At 52.8% G+C, this 22,847-nt stretch overlaps 4 protein-coding genes and 1 long non-coding RNA gene across 14 annotated transcripts in view; 2 read left to right on the top strand and 3 right to left on the bottom strand.

The window, feature by feature from the left end:
• The window catches only part of NCAN (neurocan), a 24,341-nt gene extending 18,072 nt beyond the window's left edge, over positions 1-6,269 (bottom strand). Inside the window, exons 1-3 of the mRNA XM_025043714.1 lie at positions 6,225-6,269; positions 2,178-2,257; positions 850-1,263 (exon numbers count right to left, since the gene is read on the bottom strand). Of these exons, the coding sequence (XP_024899482.1) occupies positions 850-1,263; positions 2,178-2,250 (487 nt within the window). The 5' untranslated portion in view covers positions 2,251-2,257; positions 6,225-6,269. The remainder of the gene's footprint in view (positions 1-849; positions 1,264-2,177; positions 2,258-6,224) is intronic.
• Positions 6,270-11,530: 5,261 nt separating this feature from the next.
• Positions 11,531-13,103, top strand: NR2C2AP (nuclear receptor 2C2 associated protein). The gene is made up of 5 exons (XM_006904342.3): positions 11,531-11,968; positions 12,126-12,216; positions 12,427-12,532; positions 12,606-12,673; positions 12,921-13,103. Exons 1-5 carry the CDS (start codon positions 11,931-11,933, stop codon positions 13,035-13,037), a joined length of 420 nt encoding a protein of 139 aa, XP_006904404.1. The 5' UTR covers positions 11,531-11,930; the 3' UTR covers positions 13,038-13,103.
• Positions 13,092-17,727, bottom strand: RFXANK (regulatory factor X associated ankyrin containing protein). 8 transcript variants are annotated; one of them, XM_015586881.2, is made up of 10 exons: positions 17,478-17,727; positions 16,786-16,980; positions 16,003-16,083; positions 15,805-15,870; positions 15,463-15,563; positions 15,186-15,311; positions 14,733-14,799; positions 14,275-14,355; positions 13,427-13,480; positions 13,092-13,318 (listed from the first exon to the last, which is right to left on the bottom strand). In XM_015586881.2, the coding sequence occupies exons 2-10, from the start codon at positions 16,970-16,972 to the stop codon at positions 13,248-13,250; spliced, it is 834 nt and encodes a 277-aa protein (XP_015442367.1). In that variant the 5' UTR covers positions 16,973-16,980; positions 17,478-17,727; the 3' UTR covers positions 13,092-13,247. The 8 variants fall into 8 exon arrangements, 4 of the variants coding, with proteins under 4 accessions (XP_015442367.1, XP_024899919.1, XP_006904400.1 ...); XR_003045167.1 differs by having other exon boundaries at positions 13,257-13,318; positions 14,275-14,392; positions 17,478-17,726; XR_003045168.1 differs by lacking the exon at positions 13,427-13,480 and having other exon boundaries at positions 14,246-14,392; positions 17,478-17,726.
• A 194-nt stretch (positions 17,728-17,921) lies between these two features.
• Positions 17,922-18,815, bottom strand: LOC112476609. Its single transcript, XR_003045171.1, has 4 exons — positions 18,685-18,815; positions 18,446-18,467; positions 18,180-18,222; positions 17,922-18,023 (listed from the first exon to the last, which is right to left on the bottom strand). It is a non-coding gene; the product is annotated as an uncharacterized LOC112476609 (long non-coding RNA).
• Positions 18,716-22,847, top strand: part of BORCS8 (BLOC-1 related complex subunit 8) — a 9,336-nt gene continuing 5,204 nt past the window's right edge. For 2 of the 3 annotated variants that reach the window (XM_006904336.3, XM_015586908.2), the window contains exons 1-3: positions 18,741-18,919; positions 21,166-21,278; positions 21,745-21,809. In XM_006904336.3, coding sequence (XP_006904398.1) covers positions 18,883-18,919; positions 21,166-21,278; positions 21,745-21,809 — 215 coding nt within the window. In that variant the 5' untranslated portion in view covers positions 18,741-18,882. Of the gene's footprint in view, positions 18,920-21,165; positions 21,279-21,744; positions 21,810-22,847 lie in introns of all 3 variants that reach the window. The other variant, XM_025044162.1, reaches the window with a different exon arrangement.

Below are 22,847 nucleotides of genomic sequence, written 5' to 3'. Positions count from 1 at the left end.
ACTGGTTTGCTGAATTAATGAATTGAACAAACCCAGAGGTAGAAATCCCTTCCTTCACCACTTACCAGTTTTCTTTGAAGTTTATTGGTTTTGAGAAGTGAGGCCTTGGAAAGGGGATGACTGATTGACTATAAAATATGCAGTGAAATACTATTGGGTAGGGGGAGACTGTGCCCCAAGACAGGGCTGCAGGGACTTGCCCATGGCCAACAGAGGTTAAGGGACATTTACTTCCCAGCAGGAGTTCACAGGATGTTTTCCACACAACAATCCATTCACTGAGTCATTCCTCAAATATCTGTTGGGCATATACTATGTGCCATGCCCTGTTCTAGTTAATAATTAAATAAAATAAATATTTAATAAAATAAATGCATTTTTATTAATCTAATTATTAAAATAACAATTAAAATTTTTTTTGTCTTGTAAGAATTTAATACAGGAATTGGTTAAACAGGTATTTGAGGACTATTATTTACTTAATATATTTTTTCAATTAAATTTTTAAAAGAACCTAACTTTTTAAAAAACAAATTTTAAACAGAAACCAAATATTCTTTCCCTTCTGTAAAAGTAGGTAACCATGAAATGGACTTAAAACAAGGTTACGAAATCCTGTGGAATCCTGTGGTCCACAAGAGACTGAGCCAGAGGCTGCTTGCTCTTAGCTAAAAGAGAGAGAAGTGTTAAAGAAGGAGTAGTAACTTTCTTTGTGACTTCATCAGAAGACTTGAAAGGGAATCACTGTTGAAGGAGTGATTTCTAGGGTGACATTCAGTGTGGGTGGGTGGGCTGCAGGCTCAGCCCCTCTCCCTCCCAGCTTTGGCCTATGCCCTGCCCCCAACTGACCTGTCACCTCCAAGGACACCAGGTCCTGCTCATCCTCGATGCCCCTCACCACCTGGCAGCGGTAGAGCCCGGAGTCACTGGCCCTCAGTGGCCCCAGTAGTAGCGTGGCATTGGCTCGGTGCCGGGGGTAGGTGGGCAGGGACACGCGTCCTTGCCAGCCCTTGGCCACTCGAACCATGTTGTCCTTGGCCACCAGGATGGGCAAGTCCTGCCACTGGCCTGATGCAGTCCGCACCTTGGTCCACTTGATCCGAGGGGCTTCTCGGGCTGCACCCGGCTGTGGCTGCAGAGTGAAGAGACAGGGCAGGGCCACCAGCTCTGCCAGCGCAGCCCGCACTGACCCAGACCCCACCTTCTGCATGTGGAGCTCCTTCTCCATGGCAGTGGTGGAAGCAGCAGTGGTGTCCTGTGTATCTGGGATGGGGAAGGTGGAGAGAGGCCTGACTCAGAGGCAACAGCTAGCAGAGACTATTTCCCTCACTTTATAGGTAAGGAGACTGAGGCCAGAAAGGGTAGGTTGCCTATACAACATCATGATGCAGTGCACAGATCTGTGATCTGCACTCCAATTTGAGCAGAAGAGGAGGAATGGGGCCAAATCCCTTCTTAGTTCTGCCTCTACTCAGAGTCAGATCCCAGAGGCCAGTGACTCTGTCACTGACTCACTATATGACCATGAGAAAGTCACTGTCCTCTGAGCCGTGGTTTCCCCAGAAGTTAAGTGAGAGCCATTGGAAGGGAAGTGGTGTTTGTGAAATACCTTCTACATAATAGGCACTTTATAGATAGCAAGCAGCTTGTCTGATGTTTATAACCATCTGCAGAAATAGCCATGTGTTATTCTCTTTTTGAGGGGTTGAGAAAACTGAGGCTCAGAGAGATCACCATACTTACCTGTGACTACAGAGCAAATCAGGAGGCATTTCTAAAGCCTGGGCATTTGACCACCACTGAGGAGATGCCAGGGAGAGGTACACACACCTTTATTTCTATAGCCTTATCCATGGCAGGCATCACTAATCAATCTGCATTATTCTCATTCTTCCTTCTCTCTCCCTCACCCCTCCCTGCCTCCCTCAATCCCTCCTCCTCTCTCATCATAGCAAAATGATGAGAGGCAGGAACCTCCAGCCTCCTCTGGCAATGGCTAAAAATAACCTCTCAGGTGTCTCATTCGCTTTTGACTGTTCAAAGACCTTTTTCATCTATTCTCATTTTATCCTCCACACCAAGCCAGGGAACCAGCAGAAGGCTCTTGAGTTAAAAAGCTGTCCCATCTTGTCCAGCCCCCAGATCCCAACCTCTCCCACCCCACCAAGCCAACTCACCCTGTTCCCCAGCCACCAAAAGCAGCATCTGGAGCACCAGGAGGCCTGAGGCCCAGACAGATGTGGCCTCCATCCTGGACCTGGATCAAGATGGAGAGAAAGAGGGGAGTGAGCACAACCCTCCAACACAGTTAGCATGGAAAAAACAAGTCCTCCCTCTACAAATCTGGAAACGGGAGCTCAGAGAGACCAGTGTGTCACTCAAGGTTACACAGGCAACAAGCAAGGGTGGAGCCAGGATTTAAACTCAGAATGACTTCAGAATCCCAGCAGTGATGTCTCGTGGTCAGAAGTATGGGTGCTGGAGTGAATCAAAACCTGGGGTTATCTCAATCTGTTCTTTGCTGTGTGACCTTGGGCAGGTAGCTTAGCTTTCCTGTGTCTCAGTTTCTTCGTAGGTCAGATGGGGATAACATCAGGTAGTTGAAAGGAACAGATGAGTTAATACAGTCAATACGTATAAAATGCTTAGAACTGCCTGGCACAAAGGAATAAATTTCAGCTGTTATTATTATTGACCTTAATAGAGGCAAGATCAAAATCTTGTTTTTCAAGTTGGCCTTCCCCTTCAGACTGGGGTGTGGGTCCTAGAGGGTAGCAACCAGTCCCAGTCTGCCCAGGGTCCCCAGTTCTGGCAGCAGGCTAGCCTCCAAGCCAACCTTCAATTTGGGTTTGCTGAATGACACGATTCTCAGCTTCAATTCCAGGATTTGGTTGGCGACAAGATTCTATTCTTGGTTTCTGGGATTTTTGAGGCACTGCCAAGTCCTAACTGGAGGAAGGGGCGTCAGCTCCACCCATCCCACTCTACCCCCAACTTCACACTGCCTGGGAAAGATGTCTCCTAGGTCCACAGAGAAACTCTAGCTGTGGGTCCAGCCTTCTACAAGGGTTGTGGCCATAGGCATAAAGTGGACAATATTGAGCACCAACTGTAAGCAAGGCCCATTCCAGGCACTGGGACACAGCAGTGCTCTCTCTAACCTCACATTCTAAAAACCTTGGGGAGGGGACCCACCTCACCAGGGCTCAGGAGGTGAGAGCAGATGGAAAGTTAGAATGTCACCTGCAAATCCAGCCCTTGCACCCTCCTCGCCATAAAAGAGTAGCCTTGAGAGGGGAGTGTGGGTGGAGTCTAGAAAGGGAGGAGTGTTGTGGGGCCAACTGGCCTCCTCCCGAATGTGGGTACCCAGCTCCCTGAGGCCCCTACTGGGAGGCCATCCTGTGACCTGTCCGTGGTGCTGAACTCGGGCAGCAAGGCAGCAGCAGTACCCACTTGGTCTCCTTGCCTAAACACAGCTCCTCAGGGCTCAGAGAGGGCTAACAGTTTTCTTAGGGCTGCACAGCAGGGTAGAGGCCAGGCACTGGGACTGTCTGGCTGGGTATCAGAGGGTGGGGCAGGACTCTGAGCTGTATCAGTAGGGCCTTAGGAGGGGGCAAGTTCCCAGAATTTCCACACACACCCCCACACACTATATGGTTAAGAGCTCAGACTACATCCAGATGAGTGGGCTTCAAGCCCTGCCTTTTTTTGCTGCTTCATCATTTTTTGCCTCAGTTTCCCCACCTGTAAAATGAGGATCACCAAGCATGTACCTCATGGGGTTATTGTGAGGAGGAAATAATCCAAAATGTGTTAAGTCCTAGAAATGTTAAGTTTAAAAACAGCTTTATGTGCACAAAGCCTCATGTACACACGCAAATATACAGAGGAAGTCCAACATGGTGACACAGTTTCAGGTGCACCCCCTCCACCCACACGTGCTCTCCCCCACACACTTAGTCCCCTCCACTTGCACCCTCACACACCCACATCCCTTCTCTCAAAATACCTCCTCCCTAGGGCTGCCAGAGGTGAGCATTTACACAGCTGTCTGGGGCTAGTCCCCTCATGAATAAAGCATGAGCCTCATACATATGCAAGTAGGGGCCTGCGGAGAGTGGTATGGGGGAGGGGCAGATAGACAAGAGAGGGTGTGTGTGTGTGTGTGTGTCCCCCTCCCTCATGCCCACCTCCTATCTCAGTGGACCCTGAATGAGAATGAGTTTGCCAGCAGGCATTTTTGTGTGTTTGTGCCTGGGTGTGTATCAGGGTTTTGTGTTAAGGCAAGGATGTCTGTGAGGTTGTGCCCTGTGGTGTGTGGATGTGTGCACAGGTCTGAAGCAGATCTGTGTACTGGGTGGAGTGTAGGGGGACCCTCTGTGGTCTCTGGATGTGTGGGTATGAGTGCCTCTTAGCAGGGGCTATGAGCACATGTGTGTATCTCTTGCCTGGGAGTCAAGGCATATGTGTGCCTGGGCGCAAGTGTGGAACTCCTCGGAGCAGAAAGGAAGCCGTCTCAGTAAATCATCCCAGGCTGCCCACTTGGAGACCTGAAACCCCTGCCAACATCTCCCTGTTAGCACTCTGTACACAGACCCCATCTCACACCCAGGGTCCACTCTGCCAATCACATGGAGAAGACCCTTGCTGTACACATGGGACAGACACACACACGGCCACACACCCCAGACTCAGCCTGGGAGATATACACACACACACGCAGAGATTCACAGTGGCATTAACAAAGAGACAATATGGGCACTTACAAGGCAGGCAGCACGTCTTCTGCACAAAGACACACACCCACAGTCTCAGGCTCCCCACATAAACCCTTTGATGAGGCCATACTGTCAGACAGCTACTCACACACACTCACACATGGCGATACCAGCCCCTGGCACAGACCGGGCTGGATAAATGTGGCCTTGGTAACTGATGGGCACACATCATTTTGACACCTGGTGACACAGCCCCTGGCACAAGTTTCCTAACAAAGACACAACCTTGGTCACAGATTCACAGAGGACCCAGACCCCGCTATGGGCACACACCCTCTCCCAGCACAGGGTAGACACAAAGCCTCCACTTCCTTGGGTGGAGGCATCTTCCATTTGGGAATGCCCAGAAGCCAGCGAGGCTACTGGGTTCTGGGGTCCCATGGTCTGCTACCCCTCCCTCCCTGCCCTTCCCCCAAGTCCCCTGCTGGGGCCCAGCACCAACCCTTTCCTGGGCCTGGCTGTCTCCCTTCAATGCTGTTGAGAGGAACAAAGCCCTGTATGCAGGGATGGGGGTCACTCATGGCCAGGCTGGAGGTTCCAGTCCCCCACTTCCCAGAGCCTGTGCCTCCAAACCAAGCCAGGACTTTCACATGCACCCATACAGACAGATGGAACTGAAGGGGTGAGGCACAGGTCTGTGTCTCACTGTGAGAACATAATCAGATGTGGAGGTGCTTGTGGCAGCCCCCTCTTTGGACTGGTGCCCCTCACAGGTCCTGGGGATGCATAACTGCATAACTCCAACCCAGCATTCACCTGGGAGACTCAGTGTGCTCCCTGGGAGAAAGGACAGCACCCCAACTCCAGGTCTGAGAGAACAACAAGGACCACCTTGGGATAGAACCCCCAGAGTCTCCTTCCTAAGTCAGAATGTGGTGATAGAGCCAGGGCCAAAGGGACAGGGAGACCATAAGGCGCCCGTGGCCATTCACTCTTAGCCCAAACCCCCTTCCATTGGGCTCAAGCTGATGTGGGGACCACTTTAGCTGTAGTCCAGCCTGGCATCCTCTGTTCATCTGCAAATTGGGAATCCTCACTTAAAATCCTGGGGTGTCTCAGCTCAGACATTGGGGTACCCTGTCTTGGTGTCCCCATACAGCACCTAGGTGTCCCCCTTTTCTCTCTAAACTCAGGGTGCCCCTCCCCTGGCCCTGGTTCCCAGTGCCTCCTCCTCGATTCTGAGACCTACCTCCAGCCAGCCCCTTCCCCACCGTGGGCTGATATCTGCATTCCCCAAACCTTATCCCCGAATCCAAGTGCCCCTGACATTCCCAAGGCCCCCTCCCAGTTTACGTTCCCTCCTCATCCTGGGCTCCCCTCCCCCTGGCAGTCCCCTCCCCATTCTGGGGGTATCTCTTTGATCCCAGCTCCCCCAATCCCGGGCTCTATGTCTAGCCCCGAGGACTTCTCCCCCAAAGCTGCTGCCTCCCCGCGACAGACCCCCACCTGGCTCCTAGCTCGGACGCATTCTGGGGCGGTCGCCCGGCACAAAGGACGCTCGGCTCCGCTCCCGCTCCGCTCTTGCGGGCGTCGGGTCCAGCCCCTGCGCCCTGCGCTCGGCTGGCCCCAGCGCCGCCTCAGCGCTTATAAAGGGGACACGGGGCTGCTATGCGCATGCGCAGCCGAGGCCCGAGGCCTTCGGCTGTGGGAGCGAGGGGACTCCCACTGCCTAAAATTCCATCAACACCGCTCACTCCACCTAAGAGAAGACCGCGCTTGATTTTCCCGCCCCACGCCCGTTCACTTCCCCCCAAGAGCCACGTTAAATGTCCCCAGACCCCGATGGTGGGGCCTGCCCCATATTACAGGTGGGGAAACTGAGCCCCAGGGAGACAAAGTCGCTCCCAAGGTCACGTGGAGAGTGAGAGCAGAGCTGGGATTTCAATCCAAGCCTTGACTTTCCAGCGCTCACACTTGAAGCAGTTTAGGGTAGGGTTACTGTTTTATCCTATTTAAGAGAGGAAACTGAGACTCAGAGAGGATAGGAAGATCCCTGGGTCGCACAGCTGCTAAGAGACTCACTCATCAGGATCCCAGGTATCTTATATCCCCAGAGCTGTTTCTACTAGCCTCAGCTAGAACGTACCATTCATTCCTTTATCCAATCAGCATTTATGGAGTGCCTGCTGTAGACCAAGTACTGTTGTCACAGGAATCCTTTTGCTTTGGGCAGGGGACATGTGTACGTCTTTGTGGGGAGATGCAGGAAGACCCAATCTAAAAAGCCTAGATCCATACAATGGAATATTTCTTGGCCATAAAAGAAATGAAGCACTGACATTACAATGTGGATGAACCTTGAAAACATGCTGAATGAGAGACGTCAGATACAAAAGGCCACATGTATAATTTCATTTATATGAACTGTCTAGAACAGGCAAATCCATAGATAAAAAGTATATTAGTGGTTGGGGGGCTGAGTGAGGAGGGATAGGGAGTGGTTGCTAATGCGTACATCCTTTTGGGGTGATGAAAATGTTCCAGAGCTTGAGAGAGGTGATGGTTGCACAATAATGCAAATATACTTATTGCCACTAAATTGTACATTTTAAAATGGTAAATTTTGTTCTATGTATTTTACCACAATGAAAAATGGAAATGAGGAGGGATAAAAACTTAAAGAGGTGAACCCTTTCTCCCACCTCCCATCCCATGGTCCTAGTCTCTCAGTGCTGAGAATGAACTTTACTGGGTAGAGCGTCTGTGCGTCCACCCTAGGTCCCGTGTGTGTATGTGTTTGCACATCTCTGAGGATGGGTCTCAGTCTGATGGGGGGACAAATAGGACAAAATGGTTTCAGTAAAATTACCAAATAGGGGGTGGTTACAAGTGAAGGATAAAGGAAGACCCCAGGGATGCAAGGCTGCCCAGGTGTCTGTACATGTCAATTCTTGCATGTGTGGACCCAGCCTGCTGGTCTGGGGGTCGGTGAGTGGTGACCCTAGGGGCCAATGTGACACACTGGGGAGCTTTGCTTATTAACTCATCACAGAGGAGGTATGGACGTTGGGGATCATTCTGATGTGTCTGCAGGTGACAGGCTGGTGTGACGAGGTCTAGTGGGGGTTGGGGGTCTGGCTGTGGTTGTTTGATGTGCGTGGGAGCCGGGAGCTTGGCCTCCATGAGTCCAGGGTTTGAACCCCTCTCCACTTCTCCTAACAGAGTAACACTGAGCCAGCCACTTCTTTCTGTGCCTCAGTTTCCCTGTCTGAAACAGATAATTAAGAGTCCCTACTGTACAGAGCTGCTGGGGGAATGAGATGGGAAGTAAACACACAAGATGGGGGCTGCTATCATGCTACTGCACATTTTCCAGCTGGGGAAACAGGCTCAGAGGGACAGACCAGGGCTGTACAGTTTGGGTAGGGGTCAAGGGGGAGCCCAGGACTGTGGCCTCAGAGCCAAGCTGACCCCCACCTCCAAATCCCCCTCCCCCTCTACTCCTCCTCCTTCCCACACCCTAGCCCCCCTGGCTGGTGCCAGGGCTGAGCTTAGAGGGTCTGGCCTGGGGCCCAGGCTGGGCTGTTGCCGGGGGCTTGAATGAAGCAACCTTGCCTGGGAATCTGCTGGGCTCAAAGAGCTATTCTATTTATAGGCCTGCACTGGGATTGGGTGAGCCACCCCCCGGCCCTGAGTGCCTTCTCTGTTCCCTCCGCACTGGGGCCCAGGCCAGGGGCTGCTGTGAGTGTGGAGAGGGAGCAGGGGAAGGGGCTGGTGAGCCAGAACAGGAGCCAGAGGCTGGACCCTCCAGGAGAGCTAGGTCTCAGGGGTGGACAGTATCCCCAAAGTGCCTTTCAGCGTACCAAAGTTGACACACAGACATGGCACATGCAATCAGATTTACATCTATCATACACAATGTCACCAACAACCACTGACACACAGTTACATCCCAGACACACAGTGACTATGCTCATATACAACCACACCTGGCAAAGCTACATATAAGTCACACAGGCCACACACCACCTTGCCTGGCTGTATACAAGTCATGCCTGGTGCACAACCAAACTCACAACTGTAAGTCTGGCCACATGTAGAGTCCTGTCACACTCAAACACACCTACTACTGTTCACACCCACTGTACCTCAGCATTTCTGGCTGCCACAAACAGCCCACATTTGCCCCATGTTGTTCACACCCAGCCACATTTACAGCTGTGGGCACACCTACAGCCAGCCAGCACTCAGCCATGATCACCTGGCACCACATCACCAGCCTGGAGATGTACAGTACTCCCAGGGTACCAGGGTGTTCCCACATGAGCTCACCTCGGTCCCTTCATGCTTGGCTGCCCTTCCCACTCCCACTGGTACCCTCACTTACCCAGGCTCACACCCTGCCAGGACCAACAGTCCAGCTGGCACTGAGGGGGAGTCTGTCTACTTTGAGCTGGCCCTGTTGGACCCAGGTAGACCTCAGCAGGTAAATCAGATCCCAACCTGCCCCTAGGGGGCTGCCGGTCAGACCTAGTCACACTTACCCCCAAAGATTCTCCAGCCTGGGAAAACCATTACACTTCTTCCCCAGGGAGAAACCAGGACTTAAAGCTGTCTGCGGGCCTTTCCCTGCCTTGCTCCAGGATGACACACTCATGGAAATGACCTGTTTTCTGCCATGGGTGGGGCTGCCTCTCCAGCAAGTGACCTTGCTAACCCATACTTGCTGTGTGACTTCAGCAAATCTCTGATCCTCTCTGAGCTTCTTTTTCCTCTCCAGTAAGATGCAGAACTCAGCCCGATGGAGGAAACTCCAGAGTCAGACTGAGGTTTGAATCCTAGTCCCCCTGGGTGACATTAGTCAAATGACTGCTTTTCTGTGCCTCAATTTCCCTCAGTGAACCAGAGTTGCAGCTCCTGGTTCCTCTAGAGTGCTCTCTGCTCCATCCCCTGGGGTGAGGGGGGAAGTATTGCCCAGTCTCTTCTCACTCAAGCAAATGAATAGACCAGTTTTGGCTGCTCTGCTGGGAGCTTAGAGTTGGTAATTCCTTGGAGAAACAGCAGGCTCTTTCATGCCCAGGCGCCGGTGGGGTGAGGAGGCAGGAAGAGTGTACTGAGTTGGCCCCATCCCAGTGGGCAAGGCAGCTCCATGCCAAGACCAGGAATAATGTGGGGGGTCCGGGGCAAGCATATCCTCCCTGGTGGACCTTGGTCTAGTGGCTGTATCCTCTGCTTTAAAATGGAGGTGACACAGACAGGCACAGAATGTTTACCGAGCTAGTGGATGGAGACGAAACATGGCTTCAAGTTAAAATACAGGGTGGGCTCTCAACAAAGGTCAGCACTGTTGTCATGTGCCATCCCATTGAACTCTCCAGTAGTTCTAGAAATAGAATCCTCTCCATTTTACAGATGGAGAAACTGAGGCTCAGAGGTCCACATACTTGTCCAAGATCACACAGCCAGTGAATAAGTGGCCTAGCCAGGCCTTTGAACTGGACCTTCCAGGGTCCATGCTGTTCTGAACTTCTTCTGGGGGGAGGGAGATATTTTCTGCCACATCCAACCCCGGCCCTGAAACCAGGAGAGCCAGATCTGGATGGCACCAGGCCATGACTGAATGCAGGAAGTCCTGGCAGGCAGGAGCCAATGGGGCGGCACTCCTGCTAGTGTCCCGTCCCAGTTTCCCAGCCAGCACCCCCTCCCGGAGCGGGCTTGGGCAGACACTAGTAGGATGCCAGAAGGACCATTCCCCCAGTCTTTGAAGAAAGGGGGTGGGTCTCAGACCATTCAGCTGAAGCCAGGAACCGCAGCCTCCTGCCTGTGGCTGAACTGTCTCAGAACCCTCTATTCATGTACATCGGATGGTGTCCCGCCCTTTCTCAAACACCTTCTGTGACTGCTCCAGGCCCAGAAGGATCTGGCTCCACATGTTTTATTTAAACTCACTCAACCAGGCCTTTGCTTGTGCTCTTCTCCCTGCCTGGACCTCCTCCCACCCCCAACTCCCAGATTTTTCTCACCCTGGTGAACTCCTACCCATCCATTAAAGTGCAGGCACAATATCCCCTCTTCCAGGAAGCCCTCCCTCTAGGTAGAGCACCTGCTTCCCCAGCGCCATCTCTTCCCCTGGCTCAGCCCTGGCCTCATGGGGCTGGGAGTGTGTGTGTTTAGCTCTGTGTTACCCAGATTGGGGACTCCTCAGGTATGGGGCTGGAACTAAAGCCTTTCAGTCTCCAGCATCATCCAGCACCAGGCTGGACAGTAGGGAGTGGCAGGAGTTGTTTAGTCAATCGATGAACCAAATCTTTAGCCTGGTATCAGAGGCTTTGTGTAATCTTGTTTGGCAGACTCCTGTTCATCCTTCAAAACCCCCTCCTTCGGAAAGCCTGTCCCAGGCAGGATTTACTGGGAAGACAGATTTGGAGGCTGGGCCTCCTGTGTCCCAGACAAGACCCACAAGGCTGATGAAGACTCCCTGTACTTTCAATATCGTGACCTCTTCCTTTGGCCTCTGGGAGGCAGTAAGGTGCAGGGGTTCACAGGTTGCATTAGCAGTTAGGAGATAAATTCGGCAGACTTCTCAGGTAAGAAGACATCTTTATAAGAAGCCGCTCAGTCTCCATAATCAGTTCTCTATACCTGCGGGCACCAAAGGACAGCGCCGCGCACACAGTCGGCATACGGTTGCTTTTACCTGCCAGCCTTCTTCCTCCAGCATCATGGGCAACTCAATCACCGGACACGGGCCCTTTTAGAGGCGGGCGCGGAGGGGAGGGGACTCGAGTTAAACCCCGCCCCGGGAGCGCTAGCGGCGCGGCCTGAGTCACATTGCGCCTGTGCAGTGTCCCTGCGGTTCCGGGTCCAGCTTTTGGTTTTATGTTCGTGGAAAAACTGAGGCTCGGAACCGGAGCGACCTCCGCTGAAACCCACAGGAAACTTGTTTCTCTTCCTTGGACTCGCTGTGAAAGCCTGGCCTCACGCCATTGGCAGTTTCCCTGAAACTCCCATTTTTTTTTTTAGCAAGGGAGTGATCGAGGCGACATTTAGGACTGCAGTGGACAGGGCAGTGATGGTGCTTGTCCTGTGCTGCAGGTGAGGACGTGCAGACTCAGTCGTGGACAGGGTCACGCTGCTGTGGCTGCATTGGCGCCAGGATTCAATCCCGGGCTGAGCCCAACTCTGACTCCTGCGAGGCCTTGTGGAACTGAGATGACCCACTCTCTGGTTTGCGCAGAGACAGTCAGCAGGTGAGAGCCCGGAGCAGGGGCGGGCAGTGTTCGGGACCCTCGGCCAGGGGTTGAGTCCTCGGTGGCTAGAGCTGGGGGTTTGTGGAGCAAGATGGTGAGGAGGGGGCCGACTAGTGGTGAGACCAGCCGCTCTCCTTTCCGATTCTGGTGTCTCTAGGGTGAGTTCTGTGCTGAATCGCAACACCCGGCAGTTTGGAAAGAAGCACCTGTTCGACCAGGATGAGGAGACATGCTGGAACTCAGATCAGGTGAGGCACCTCCCTGGACCCTTCATCCCTCATGTGAATCAGATTCAGGGGTCAAGGGTACCTGGAGAACTTCGGGGCACCTCTGCTGAGCAGTATGGTTGGCCAGAAAGATCATGTGCTGAATCCTACCCCATCAATTGACTGAGAGAGGGGCATAGCATGGCTTTGAGCCTGGAGTGACTGTGGGCCTGTTTCCTTGTCTGCTTCCAGGGCCCCTCCCAGTGGGTGATACTAGAGTTTCCCCAGCGCATCCGTGTCTCCCAGCTGCAGATCCAGTTCCAGGGAGGCTTCTCCAGTCGCTGCGGTCGCCTAGAAGGTACTGGTAGGCCATGGAAGGGGGGTTTGTAGGGGCACCCCAGCCTCACAGTTGGCCCCTTTTCCTGCTGCAGGTTCCCAAGGGTGTGAGGCTCTCAACAAGATTGTGGATTTCTACCCTGAGGATAACAACTCGCTTCAGATATCCTGCCCTGGCCTCTGGGGTGGGATGATCTGTGCCTCTGAAAGCTGTGGGCCCTGTATGTGATCTTGAGAAAGTGGCCTCTAGGTCTGCATTGCTTCATCTGTGAAATGGGCTGATGGTTACCTATTTTGCATGAGAGTCTCAGAGGGGTCCACAGTGTGCAGGGTGGTGTCTGACTCGAATGGGTAGGGGCTGGTGGGTCGGAAACGACAAGCCACTTGTTTCCCTTGACTGCTGTGCTCACACCTTTCCCGTGCCAGCTGCCGAGGTGGACCGGCTGAAGGTGATGTTTGAGGACACCACTGACTTTTTTGGCCGTGTGGTCATCTACCACCTGCGGGTGCTGGGGGAGAAGGTGTGAGGTCACTGTGTAGCTGCTTCCTCCAGGAAGCCCTCAAAGAAGCACAATGAAGTCTTTCAAGTTCTGCACAGGTTTATTGGTTTCTCTCGGGAAGGGCCCCCTCCCACTGCCTGTCTAGGAGCTGCCTTTAAAGCCCGTTCTGGGTTCTCCCAGCTCTGGGTCAACTGTTTTGTTCCCTGAGTGTATGAGTCCCTGGGGGGCAGGTGGCCTTCACTCAGGATCGGCAGGAACCAAGTTGCTCTGGAAGAGTTTGAGGATGTGGTTCTCAATCACCTGTTGCACTGGAAGCAGGACAAGGGAAAGGTGGGTACTAATGGAATGTGGGCTGCAGAGGCATATGCCTATCTGCACCTTCCCCTTGGGGGTTGAACCGGGGTGAGGAACCTGACCTGAGAACTGCATCCTTCCCTTGGGTGATGAACAGGGACCTCTCCATCCTGCACCTGGATGGAGGACCCACTTCATACACAGGAAAATCCATACTCTTCCCAGGACACATTAGGGGAGACTGAGGCCCCCATCCCAGGAGCATAAGTTTGTAAAAATGCATTTTTTGAGCTTTTCGGAGTCACGAAAATATTCCTTACCAAACAAAATTGGCAAATCATGACATTTAGGAAAGGATGAGAGCAGCTGTGAGAATTGATTTCCGTCCCAAATGGTGTAAGACTCCTTGAAGCAAGGAAAGGATATTTCCCAAGCCCTCATTCCCCCCATGACCCCGGGGGTTGGTTCTGTTAGGATCACCCTGATTTATGGGTGGGGAAGTATAGGGAGAAGTCAAACTGGGGTCTCTCTAAGGGCTCTGCTCACACCCACATCCCGCCTTCACAGCCCTGTGCACTGTGGCCTGGCCCCCTCCCTCTGGGCAACCCACCCTGCCAGGCCTCTGCATGTGCTGCTCCTCTAACCTAGACCATCCTTCCCCCACTTAGGTCCCAGGAAGCCCTCCCTAACCCCCATCCATCCTGATATGGGGCCAGGACCTCTTTTGGGCCTCTCAGTGCCTGAGTGTCCCCCATCATGGTCTCAGTCACTGACACAGTCACCCCCAGTACACTGGAAGCCCCCTGAGAACCAGGCCTAGCATGTGCCTGGGCCAGGTACACAGTAGCACTCAATGTTTGCTAATGTGAATACTCTTGCTGCTAGCACCTGACATAGAGAAATGTTCCATGTTCCCTCTGTGGTCATCCCACCTACCGTACCCTGTCTGCCCCATGTATCTCAGGCTGACCTTTCCGGTATCCCAGAGCCACAGCAAGGTCCATTGGGGTGTAGCCAGAGTCAGCCTCAGTGGTGAGATCGGCTCCTCGGGCTGCGAAGCACAGCAGGTGCTACAGGGGGTGCTGGGCCTGGGGGTTGGGAGCCCAGAATGGGGTGCAGGACCAGAGGTCCAGTGACCCCCAGTGATGCAGCCCCAAGTCTTCCAGTTGCCAATGTAGCCTTGGATGAGAGCCTGCGCTCTCCCAAGAATGTGGCCAACAGAACCCTCACCTCCAGAGCCCCTAGGCCAGACCCCTGTGCTACCCCACTACCTCCTGCCCCCTGATCAAACCTCTGGAAAAAGCAGGCAGTGACCACCTTTCCCAAGATGTGTTCAAGCAGAGCTCTGATCCCTCCCTAGCCCTGAGGATTCTTGCTGTACCAGCTGGGGCTCTGGAATCCCCAGGGCTGGCCTCTACTCCCACTCACCTAGCAAGGCCTCCACGCACTTCACATGGTTCCCACGCACAGCGTACAGCAGTGGCGTCCCTCCATTCTGTCAGGGGCAGGGACAACCAGCACTCTTTTCTGGATTCTCATGCCATCTGGCACCCTCCAATTTAATGTGGTTCCTACTCCTGCTTGTCACCTGGCCCATCTAGCTCCTCCTTTGGGTATCAAATTAGATGCCCCTTCTTCCAGGAAGCCCTTCCTGACCTCCCTTGGCCGTACAGGCCACCTTGGCTCTTGCAGCTGCTTGTGTACCTGCCATCACAGTGCTATTCACTACATCTCAGCTTTTTATGTATCGGCTCCTCACCCCCAGCACAAAAAGAACCTGGAAGTTCTGTGAGACTCAGGATGAGTCTGTCTTGTGTTCTCAGCACCCAAAGCAGGCCTGGTACCCTGCAAGGTGCCCAAGGCTGGCGAGTTGTACCTCACCCAGTCATAGATGTTGATGTCCACATCACGCTCGAGCAGCAGCCCCACGATGTCTGTGTAGCCGCCTGTGCTGGCCAGTGACAGGGCACTCTCCCGCTCCTTGGCCAGGATGTGGGGGTCGGCACCCTGGGGAAAGCAGAGGGAGTGGTGGGAGCATCCCCTGGAATTACGGGGTCCCCATGGCAGCCGCATCTTACAGACACAGCACCAGCAGATTCAGCTAAGACTCCATATAACCCTCAAGTCCCCAGTAGCCCCTAGCTGGGGAGGAACGCACCCACTCAAGCAAGAAGCGGACGGTCTCGATCTCTCCAAAGGCCGAGGCCCAGATGAGTGGGGTAAAGCCACGCTCGTCCGGCTTGTTGATGAGGTTGTCACCTGGCAGGAGGGGGTGGTACCACTGGACTGCACCCCTGCCCATGCTCCCCAGCACTGGGGGAGCGGGGATGGGGTAGTCATCTGGGGTCAGACTAGGGGAGAACACATGTATGGATGCACACACATGGCCATGCTTATAGACACAGGCACACATGTGGACACTCACAAGTCATGTCAACACATATCAATACACAAGGTCAGACAAGCACAGATACGTCAGCACACTGGTATGGACACACACCTTTCCTCAGATGCTCCTTCAGCTGGCTCAGCTCTCCCTGGGCTGCGAGCTGGTGGATGGACAGGGCTGGGGCCAGAGAGAGGCAGAGTCTTCACCTGTCTCATCCCTGCTCTGTACCTCAGTTTACCCTGTCCCAAGTTGCTCTCAGCTCTGCCACCCTGCTACCCCTCCCCCACCTTGGGGATGGGGGCCACTCACAGTCCAGGGTGGCTGGCAGGGCCGAGACTTCATTCCCCCGCTGCCGGTTGGTGAGGGTTGTGGAGTGCTTCAGGGAGTTGCCTGCTCAGAGAGAAAGGAAGGGCCTCAACTTCCCTACAGTATGTTTCTGAGGCTTCGAGCCAGACCCTGGGGACTTGAAGCTACCACAGACACTGTATGACTCCTCCATCCACTCTCCACTGATGCTCTTGGGGCTGAGCTCCCCAAGAAGCTTGAAACTGCAGGACCCACTGGCCAGTGGTCTGGGGACATCCCCATAGGCACTAAGAGGTCAACTGAAACCTGAAGAATCTGGGAACCCTGTTGCTCCTCAGAAAAGGCAACCCTTGGATTACTCGGAGCAGAGTCCTGGGCCCTGCCTATCACTAGAGACATTAAATAAGGTACAGAGTGAGGCCCTCAGGTCTTTTGAGAGGCTGGAGGTTTCAGGGGTCCTGCTGCTTGTGTGGACATCGTGCCCCAGGTCTCCAAGGAGTGGCCTGGGCAGGGTTTCCTTTTGGGGTGAGGCAAATGTTCTAGAAGTATAGATAGAAATTGGGGTTACACACCACTTTGTACTCTGAACTGTACCCAATTCTGGTTAAAATGGTAACTTTTATGTTATGTGGATTTTACCACAATACAAACAAATAAGGAATCTCTCGCTGGGTAGAGCAGGAAGACACATCTTAGGTGGTGGGACATAAGACAGGGACCCCATCTTGGGCCTGACATTCCACTGTCTTTGAATACCAGAGGCTAGAACCCAGGAGAAGTACCTACCCTGAGGTGAGGAGGCACCAGCATCCAGTTCAGGATTCTCAGGTTCTGGAGTGCAGGGGAAGAGACTGAGCACCACTGTGTCTGAGCCATCAGGGACCTCATCCCCGGGATCGTCAGGGTCCCCAAATTCTGGGGAGGGGGACTGCTGGGTCAGGCTGAGGTCCTCTGCAGGCTGGATAGGTTCCATGGGGGAAGCTGGTGGAGGTGCCAAAAGGAGAATGATGTCAATTGTCAACATCTCTTATTACGTAAGCACCAACTGCATACCTGGCTGTGCACAGTAAAGGTAGGTAAACTCTGGCTCAGCCAAGAAATTAAACCAGAGTCCATCTGCTTTTCAGGCCCACTCCTCCCCACCACCAGGACACACAACAGGCAATGCTTAAAAGCGCTGGCTCTGGGGCCAACTCTTTCTGGGTTCTAATCCTTCCACTTAGACTGTGTGAACTTGGGCACATGACTTAATTTTTCTGAACCTAAGTCCCTTCATTAATAAAATAGGGAAATGAAGTCTGAAAGAAGTCATGTCTGTAAACAGCTGAGCAGAGGGCCTGATATACTGACAGAGCTTAATAAACATTCGCTGTAGTTATTTTTTTGGAAGGTGGCCCTGGAATGACTGTGGACTCGACAAAGATATAATTGGTTCCATCCCACCAGCTCCTCCAAACCGATCCAAGAGGTTCACTCACCTCCAACGAGCCTCCTCTGTCACCCCACGCAGAAAGCCTGGGTCCCCCAAAAGTTGGGGGCCCAATTCACAAACTTTTCTCCTCCAATTGATGTAGCGGGGGCAAGCTGGAGCGTGGACCCTCAGCAACCTGGCTGTTTCTGCCGGGACAGAGAGCAACTTAATACGCGACCGCTACCCCCAAACCAGCGCTCCTCTACTGCGCCTGCGCACCCCCGCCCCACAAAAGTGCGGAAGGGCCGTAGCCCTAGTAGCTGCCCCTGGTCCTTTAAGGCTTGGGGAAGGGGCGTGGTTACCTCGGGGGGGGGGCAGCAATGCAGTTGCGCCTGCGCGTTCTCGTCCTAGGAGCGCGGGAAGGACCCTCAGGGTAGCGAGGATGGGCGGAGCCTCAGAGGGCTCTGAGAACCCTGCTCGGGTCTTCCCCCGCTCCGCCCACGCAGAAAGCCTGGGTCCCCCAAAAGTTGGGGGCCCAATTCACAAACTTTTCTCCTCCAATTGATGTAGCGGGGGCAAGCTGGAGCGTGGACCCTCAGCAACCTGGCTGTTTCTGCCGGGACAGAGAGCAACTTAATACGCGACCGCTACCCCCAACCCAGCGCTCCTCTACTGCGCCTGCGCACCCCCGCCCCACAAAAGTGCGGAAGGGCCGTAGCCCTAGTAGCTGCCCCTGGTCCTTTAAGGCTTGGGGAAGGGGCGTGGTTACCTCGGGGGGGGCAGCAATGCAGTTGCGCCTGCGCGTTCTCGTCCTAGGAGCGCGGGAAGGACCCTCAGGGTAGCGAGGATGGGCGGAGCCTCAGAGGGCTCTGAGAACCCTGCTCGGGTCTTCCCCCAGCTCCGCCCACAGGTTTTTCCAGAGGGAGCCAATGGGTTCCAGTATCGGGCGGGCAGGCGTGGCTTTTTCCAGTCAGAGGGAGGGGAGAGGAAGCAGGCGGGGCGTCCGGAATTTAAAGGGGCGACACTATAACCTACCCCGTCCATAACAACGTCCGCTCTGCTGTCCAGGGGTCACATGAACATGTGCAGGGATTTGATGGTAGCATGGGGGACAAAAAAGCCGTTTACGCGGCCCGAAGTGGACGGTGTGTGGAGTGTTTTCTCCATTTCCTCCACCCCCGGAAAAGGAGTTCGGGAAGGAAGGGCGCCCTTGTCCCTCCCGCCTCCGTGACCCTTCTGGAGTTTCAGGGGGTCCCCGCCCCCTCCTCACCCACCTCCCACTGTGCCTCCTTCCTCAGTCTCTCACTCACGGCTCCTCTCCTGTCTGGGTAGCCGGAGGAGTGGGGAGGCCAGGCCAATTGGTACCAGAACTGGGGTAGGGCCGTGTCCGGCTTCTCAAGGAAAGTTTAGGCATCTGTCCCCACCTCCAGACTTCCGGTTCCGGTTCTCAGGTTCTGCGGGCCGCGATCGCTATGGAGGAACCCGAGATGCAGCTAAAGGGGAAGAAAGGTAAAGCGCGGCCCAGGCCTGAACAGAGCGGTCAGGAACTCGCGGAGGAACCAACTGACAGGTGGCAGGAGCGGGCAGAGGCGGGGAGGGAGCGTGAGGGGCAGACACTGAATTACCGTCGAATCCTGGTTCGGCTGCTTACAAGTTTTGAAACCTTTAGAAAGTCCCCGTACCTCGGTTTTGTCATCTTCAAAATGGGGGATATAATAATCTCCTTCCCTCCACATGTAGGGTTATTGTGAGAATTCAGTGACCTGATGTTTGTAATGCATTGGAAGAACGCTTAGGGAGTGGCAATCGTGTGCGAATTGTTGCCTTTTATATTAACGCATTTGTGTATGTTTACATTGGCTTATCAAATGTTCGTAAATCACATAGTTACAAGTTACAGAACGCCACAAACTTTAAATCAAAGTTTTTTCGTTACTTCGTTACACACATTTCTAGTTAATTAAAAGGCACAAGTACATTTAATTCCACCTCCTTTGTAACAACACTGAGGTGTAAGCTTTGCTATGCTCATTTTCAAAACGAGGAGACCTAACACAGTAAAAGGACACACAGTTTGGAAGTGGAAGGTTAGGCCCGTGAGCCCGACCTGTTCACACTGGACAGAGTCATTTGCAACTTCTCTTGACTCCCAGACACACCAGCGCTCGCTCTCTTGCCAACCGCACTGCCCTGGACAGTGGCAAGGGGTCCGTCTCTGTAGCTAACCTTGTGGTGGGTACTGTTATCATTGCATTTTTGTAGAGGAGGAAACTGAGTCTCAGAGAAGCCCCTACCCTCAATAATCTAAGCTTTAATTATTTTTTTCTTTAAACATGTAGCCTAATAAAGAATGAGAATTTATAAGAGAAATGAAACAATGTGCTGAGTTTGAGAGTGAGGTAGAAGGGACATCTGATTAAGTTTGGTAATCAGGGAAGGCTTTGCCCAGGAGGTGATATTTCAGCTGAGATATGAGGCATGAAGAAAAGCCTAGGGGAAGGGCATATCAGTGGCAGGAACAACAGATGCAAAGGCCCTGAGGTGGCAAAGTGTTCAGAGCTGCACTGCAATACAGTAGCAACTGGTCACAGTATTTGTGAGTGTTTAATTAAAATTAAGATAAATTAAAAATTCAGTTTCTGAGTCACATTAGTCACATTTCAAGTGCCCAGTAGCTGCACATGGCTCGTGGCTACCATACTGGACAGTATAGATTATAGAACCTTTCAGTCATCTCTGCAAGGTTTTTTGGACTGTGTTGGGAGTGTCCAAAGAAGTTAGGAGGCCATTGTGCCTGGGCAGAGGGTGAAGAGAGCAGGGAGGTCAACAGCATACAGAACACTTAGGGCCTTAGGGACCATAGTGAGGAAGGTGGATTTTATTCTTTGGCTAATAGGAGCCAGGGAAGATTTCAAGCACGGGAGGGACATACCTGATATGTTTATTGTTAGGAACTCACTCTATCTGTTTTGTGGAAATGGGACTGTTGGCAAGAGGGGAAGCAGGGAGACCAAGGAGGAGCTGAATCTGTCATCCAGGGGAGGTGGCCATGCTTGGACCAGTGGGGGCAATAGGTGGTAATAATGCGTGAGGTTTGGCCTTTCTTTGTGGCAGAACCAGAAGTATCTGCTCATGGACAGTGTGGATGACCGGCTGACTTAGCCCCACAGGGGAGAGGGGGAAATAGGACAGGTCTGAGGAGTAGGCTGAGCAAAGATAAAATCTCACAGAGGGAGGCCTCAGTTGGATTCTGCAGGGGGCTCAAGGGGATAAGATACGCCTTCCAATTGTCCCAGCGCACAGCGGGGGACACAGGTTTTCATATCTCTCGATGTTTAGTCATGACTGAGGGCTACCCAGGGATATAACCTTCCAGGCACTTTCTGATCCAGTTCATCCTCCAGGAAGAATCTCAGATTCATTTATTCATTTATGGTAAAAGGGATGCATAGGGATCTGAGTGGGCAGCAGCAGTGTCCACTACAAGTGGGCTTGGGAGGGGAAAGGTCATGAGTTCACTGGATGCATTAATAATATCATGAGTGAGGCCTTCTGTGACCATTTCCTTCAAACTATAGTCTGGGCCACAGGTGACCCAGTTGCCGTGGTGGACCAGACACTCCTCACCGCTCTGGCTGGACTCACAGGTTGAGCAATCAGGAGTTTAATGCTTTGTCTCTTTGTGTCTGTTCCCTGCTCCTGTCTCCCCTTTTTGTTCTGCTGCCCTCCACTCCGATGGCTGATCTTGGACCCAGTCACAGACAAGTTCACTGAGAGCGTCTACGTCCTGGCCAACGAGCCATCTGTGGCCCTGTACCGGCTGCAGGAACATGTTCGCCGCTCTCTGCCAGAGCTGGCCCAGCATAAGGTAAGCCCCTGCACCCCTGCCACTGACGCCCCCAGGGTTCAGACGTCATGAGCTGGGGCCATCTGGTGGAACAGGAGCTGTTGGGATAAGAGTCAAGGTTGAGACACCAGCAAGAAGGTATATGGTCACTGAGCCAGGTTGAGGCCATAGGTGGACAGATGTGGGGCAGATTTGGAGGAAGGGGACAACAGGCTTACATTAGGACCTGTATGGTGAGAAGGAGGGAGCTGTGTGAAGACTAGAGGGAAGGGCACTCCAGGCAGAGGGAACAGTCAGTCAGTGCAAAGTCCCGAAGGCATTATAGCCAGGTGTTCACAGAAAGCTTAGACTGGTGGGGGAGGGGAGTTGCAGGTCGTGGTCTGGAGGGGTCAGTCTCTGTAGCCATGGTGATCGGTTGCTTCATCCCAGAGAGCTGGGAGGATAGAGGTGGCAGCCCCCACTGCTAACAGCCCCCCATTCCCCACAGGCCGACATGCAGCGGTGGGAGGAGCAGAGTCAGGGAGCCATCTACACAGTGGAATATGCCTGCAGGTGAGCACTGTAGGCCCCCCGCTGCCAGGGTCACCCCACTATGCCCAAAAACAGTAATCGGTGTTTCTTTCCATTATAGCAGCTTTGCTGGCCTTGCCTTCTGTGTTTCTGTTGGTTCCTCTGACTGTATTTAATGCCTGGGCTTGTTTTCATTTGCCTTGGGAGTTTGGCAACTTTATTTAGAGGTGCTGTTTTCCCCTGGCACAAGCTCTGGGTCATTAGGTGGAGGCTGGACACTCCTAGCAGTTCCTATCTGTGGCACCATGGGGTTTGTTTGCCTGTTTCTGTAGTCTGGGCGAAGATTCCTTGACAGGAAGCCCTCCTGCCGGGGCCAGTGAGCTGAATGTTCTGCCATCAGCAGTCCTGGCCCCTCTACTGAGACGGGAGTGACTTGGACAAATGGTGTCTTCCTGAAGATGGCAGTCACAAACACCCTCCTTAGTCCAAGGAAGAGTAGAAAAGAAATTGGAGTTTCTCTCACAACTTCTGAACAGATCTGGGACAGCCATGAGCTTGTCAGCAAGGCCCAAGCTAAAGGAAGAATGTTTCAAAGTCTCTACTTTCTCCTGGTTCCTCTAACTGCACTGTTCAGTGCAGTAGCCCAGGCCACCAGGCCTGCACACTTAAATTTTAGTGCATTAAAATGAGAGATTCAGCTCTTCAGTCTCTCTAGCCATATTTCAAGTGCTAAGCAGTCATCTCAGTGGATAACGAAGTTGTCTGTCATGTTCCAGAAAGTTCCACTGGACCATGCTGGGCTAGGTAGGAGGCCAGTGTGCTGACTTCTGAATGCTTTACTTTAGTGAGATGTGAATTTCTCTAATGCTAAAAGACCACGTTCCCTTTATGGACATGAAAGAGCCCTTAGCTTTTATTTGTTTGAAATGCTTTATGCAGTGTTAACAGTTGGTGTAAAATTGAAAGATATTAAATAAATTGGAGTAAACTATTCAATAGTGAGCTTATATTAGCGAGTTTTTTTTTTTTTTTTTTTTTAAATAAAATGGGGGGATAAAACACCAAAAAAATATTCCCCCG

Source organism: Pteropus alecto, unplaced genomic scaffold (assembly GCF_000325575.1).
Source record: "Pteropus alecto unplaced genomic scaffold, ASM32557v1 scaffold160, whole genome shotgun sequence".
In the NCBI taxonomy this organism is placed as follows: Eukaryota; Metazoa; Chordata; class Mammalia; order Chiroptera; family Pteropodidae; genus Pteropus; species Pteropus alecto.
This window is presented reverse-complemented; position numbering and strand designations above follow the sequence as displayed.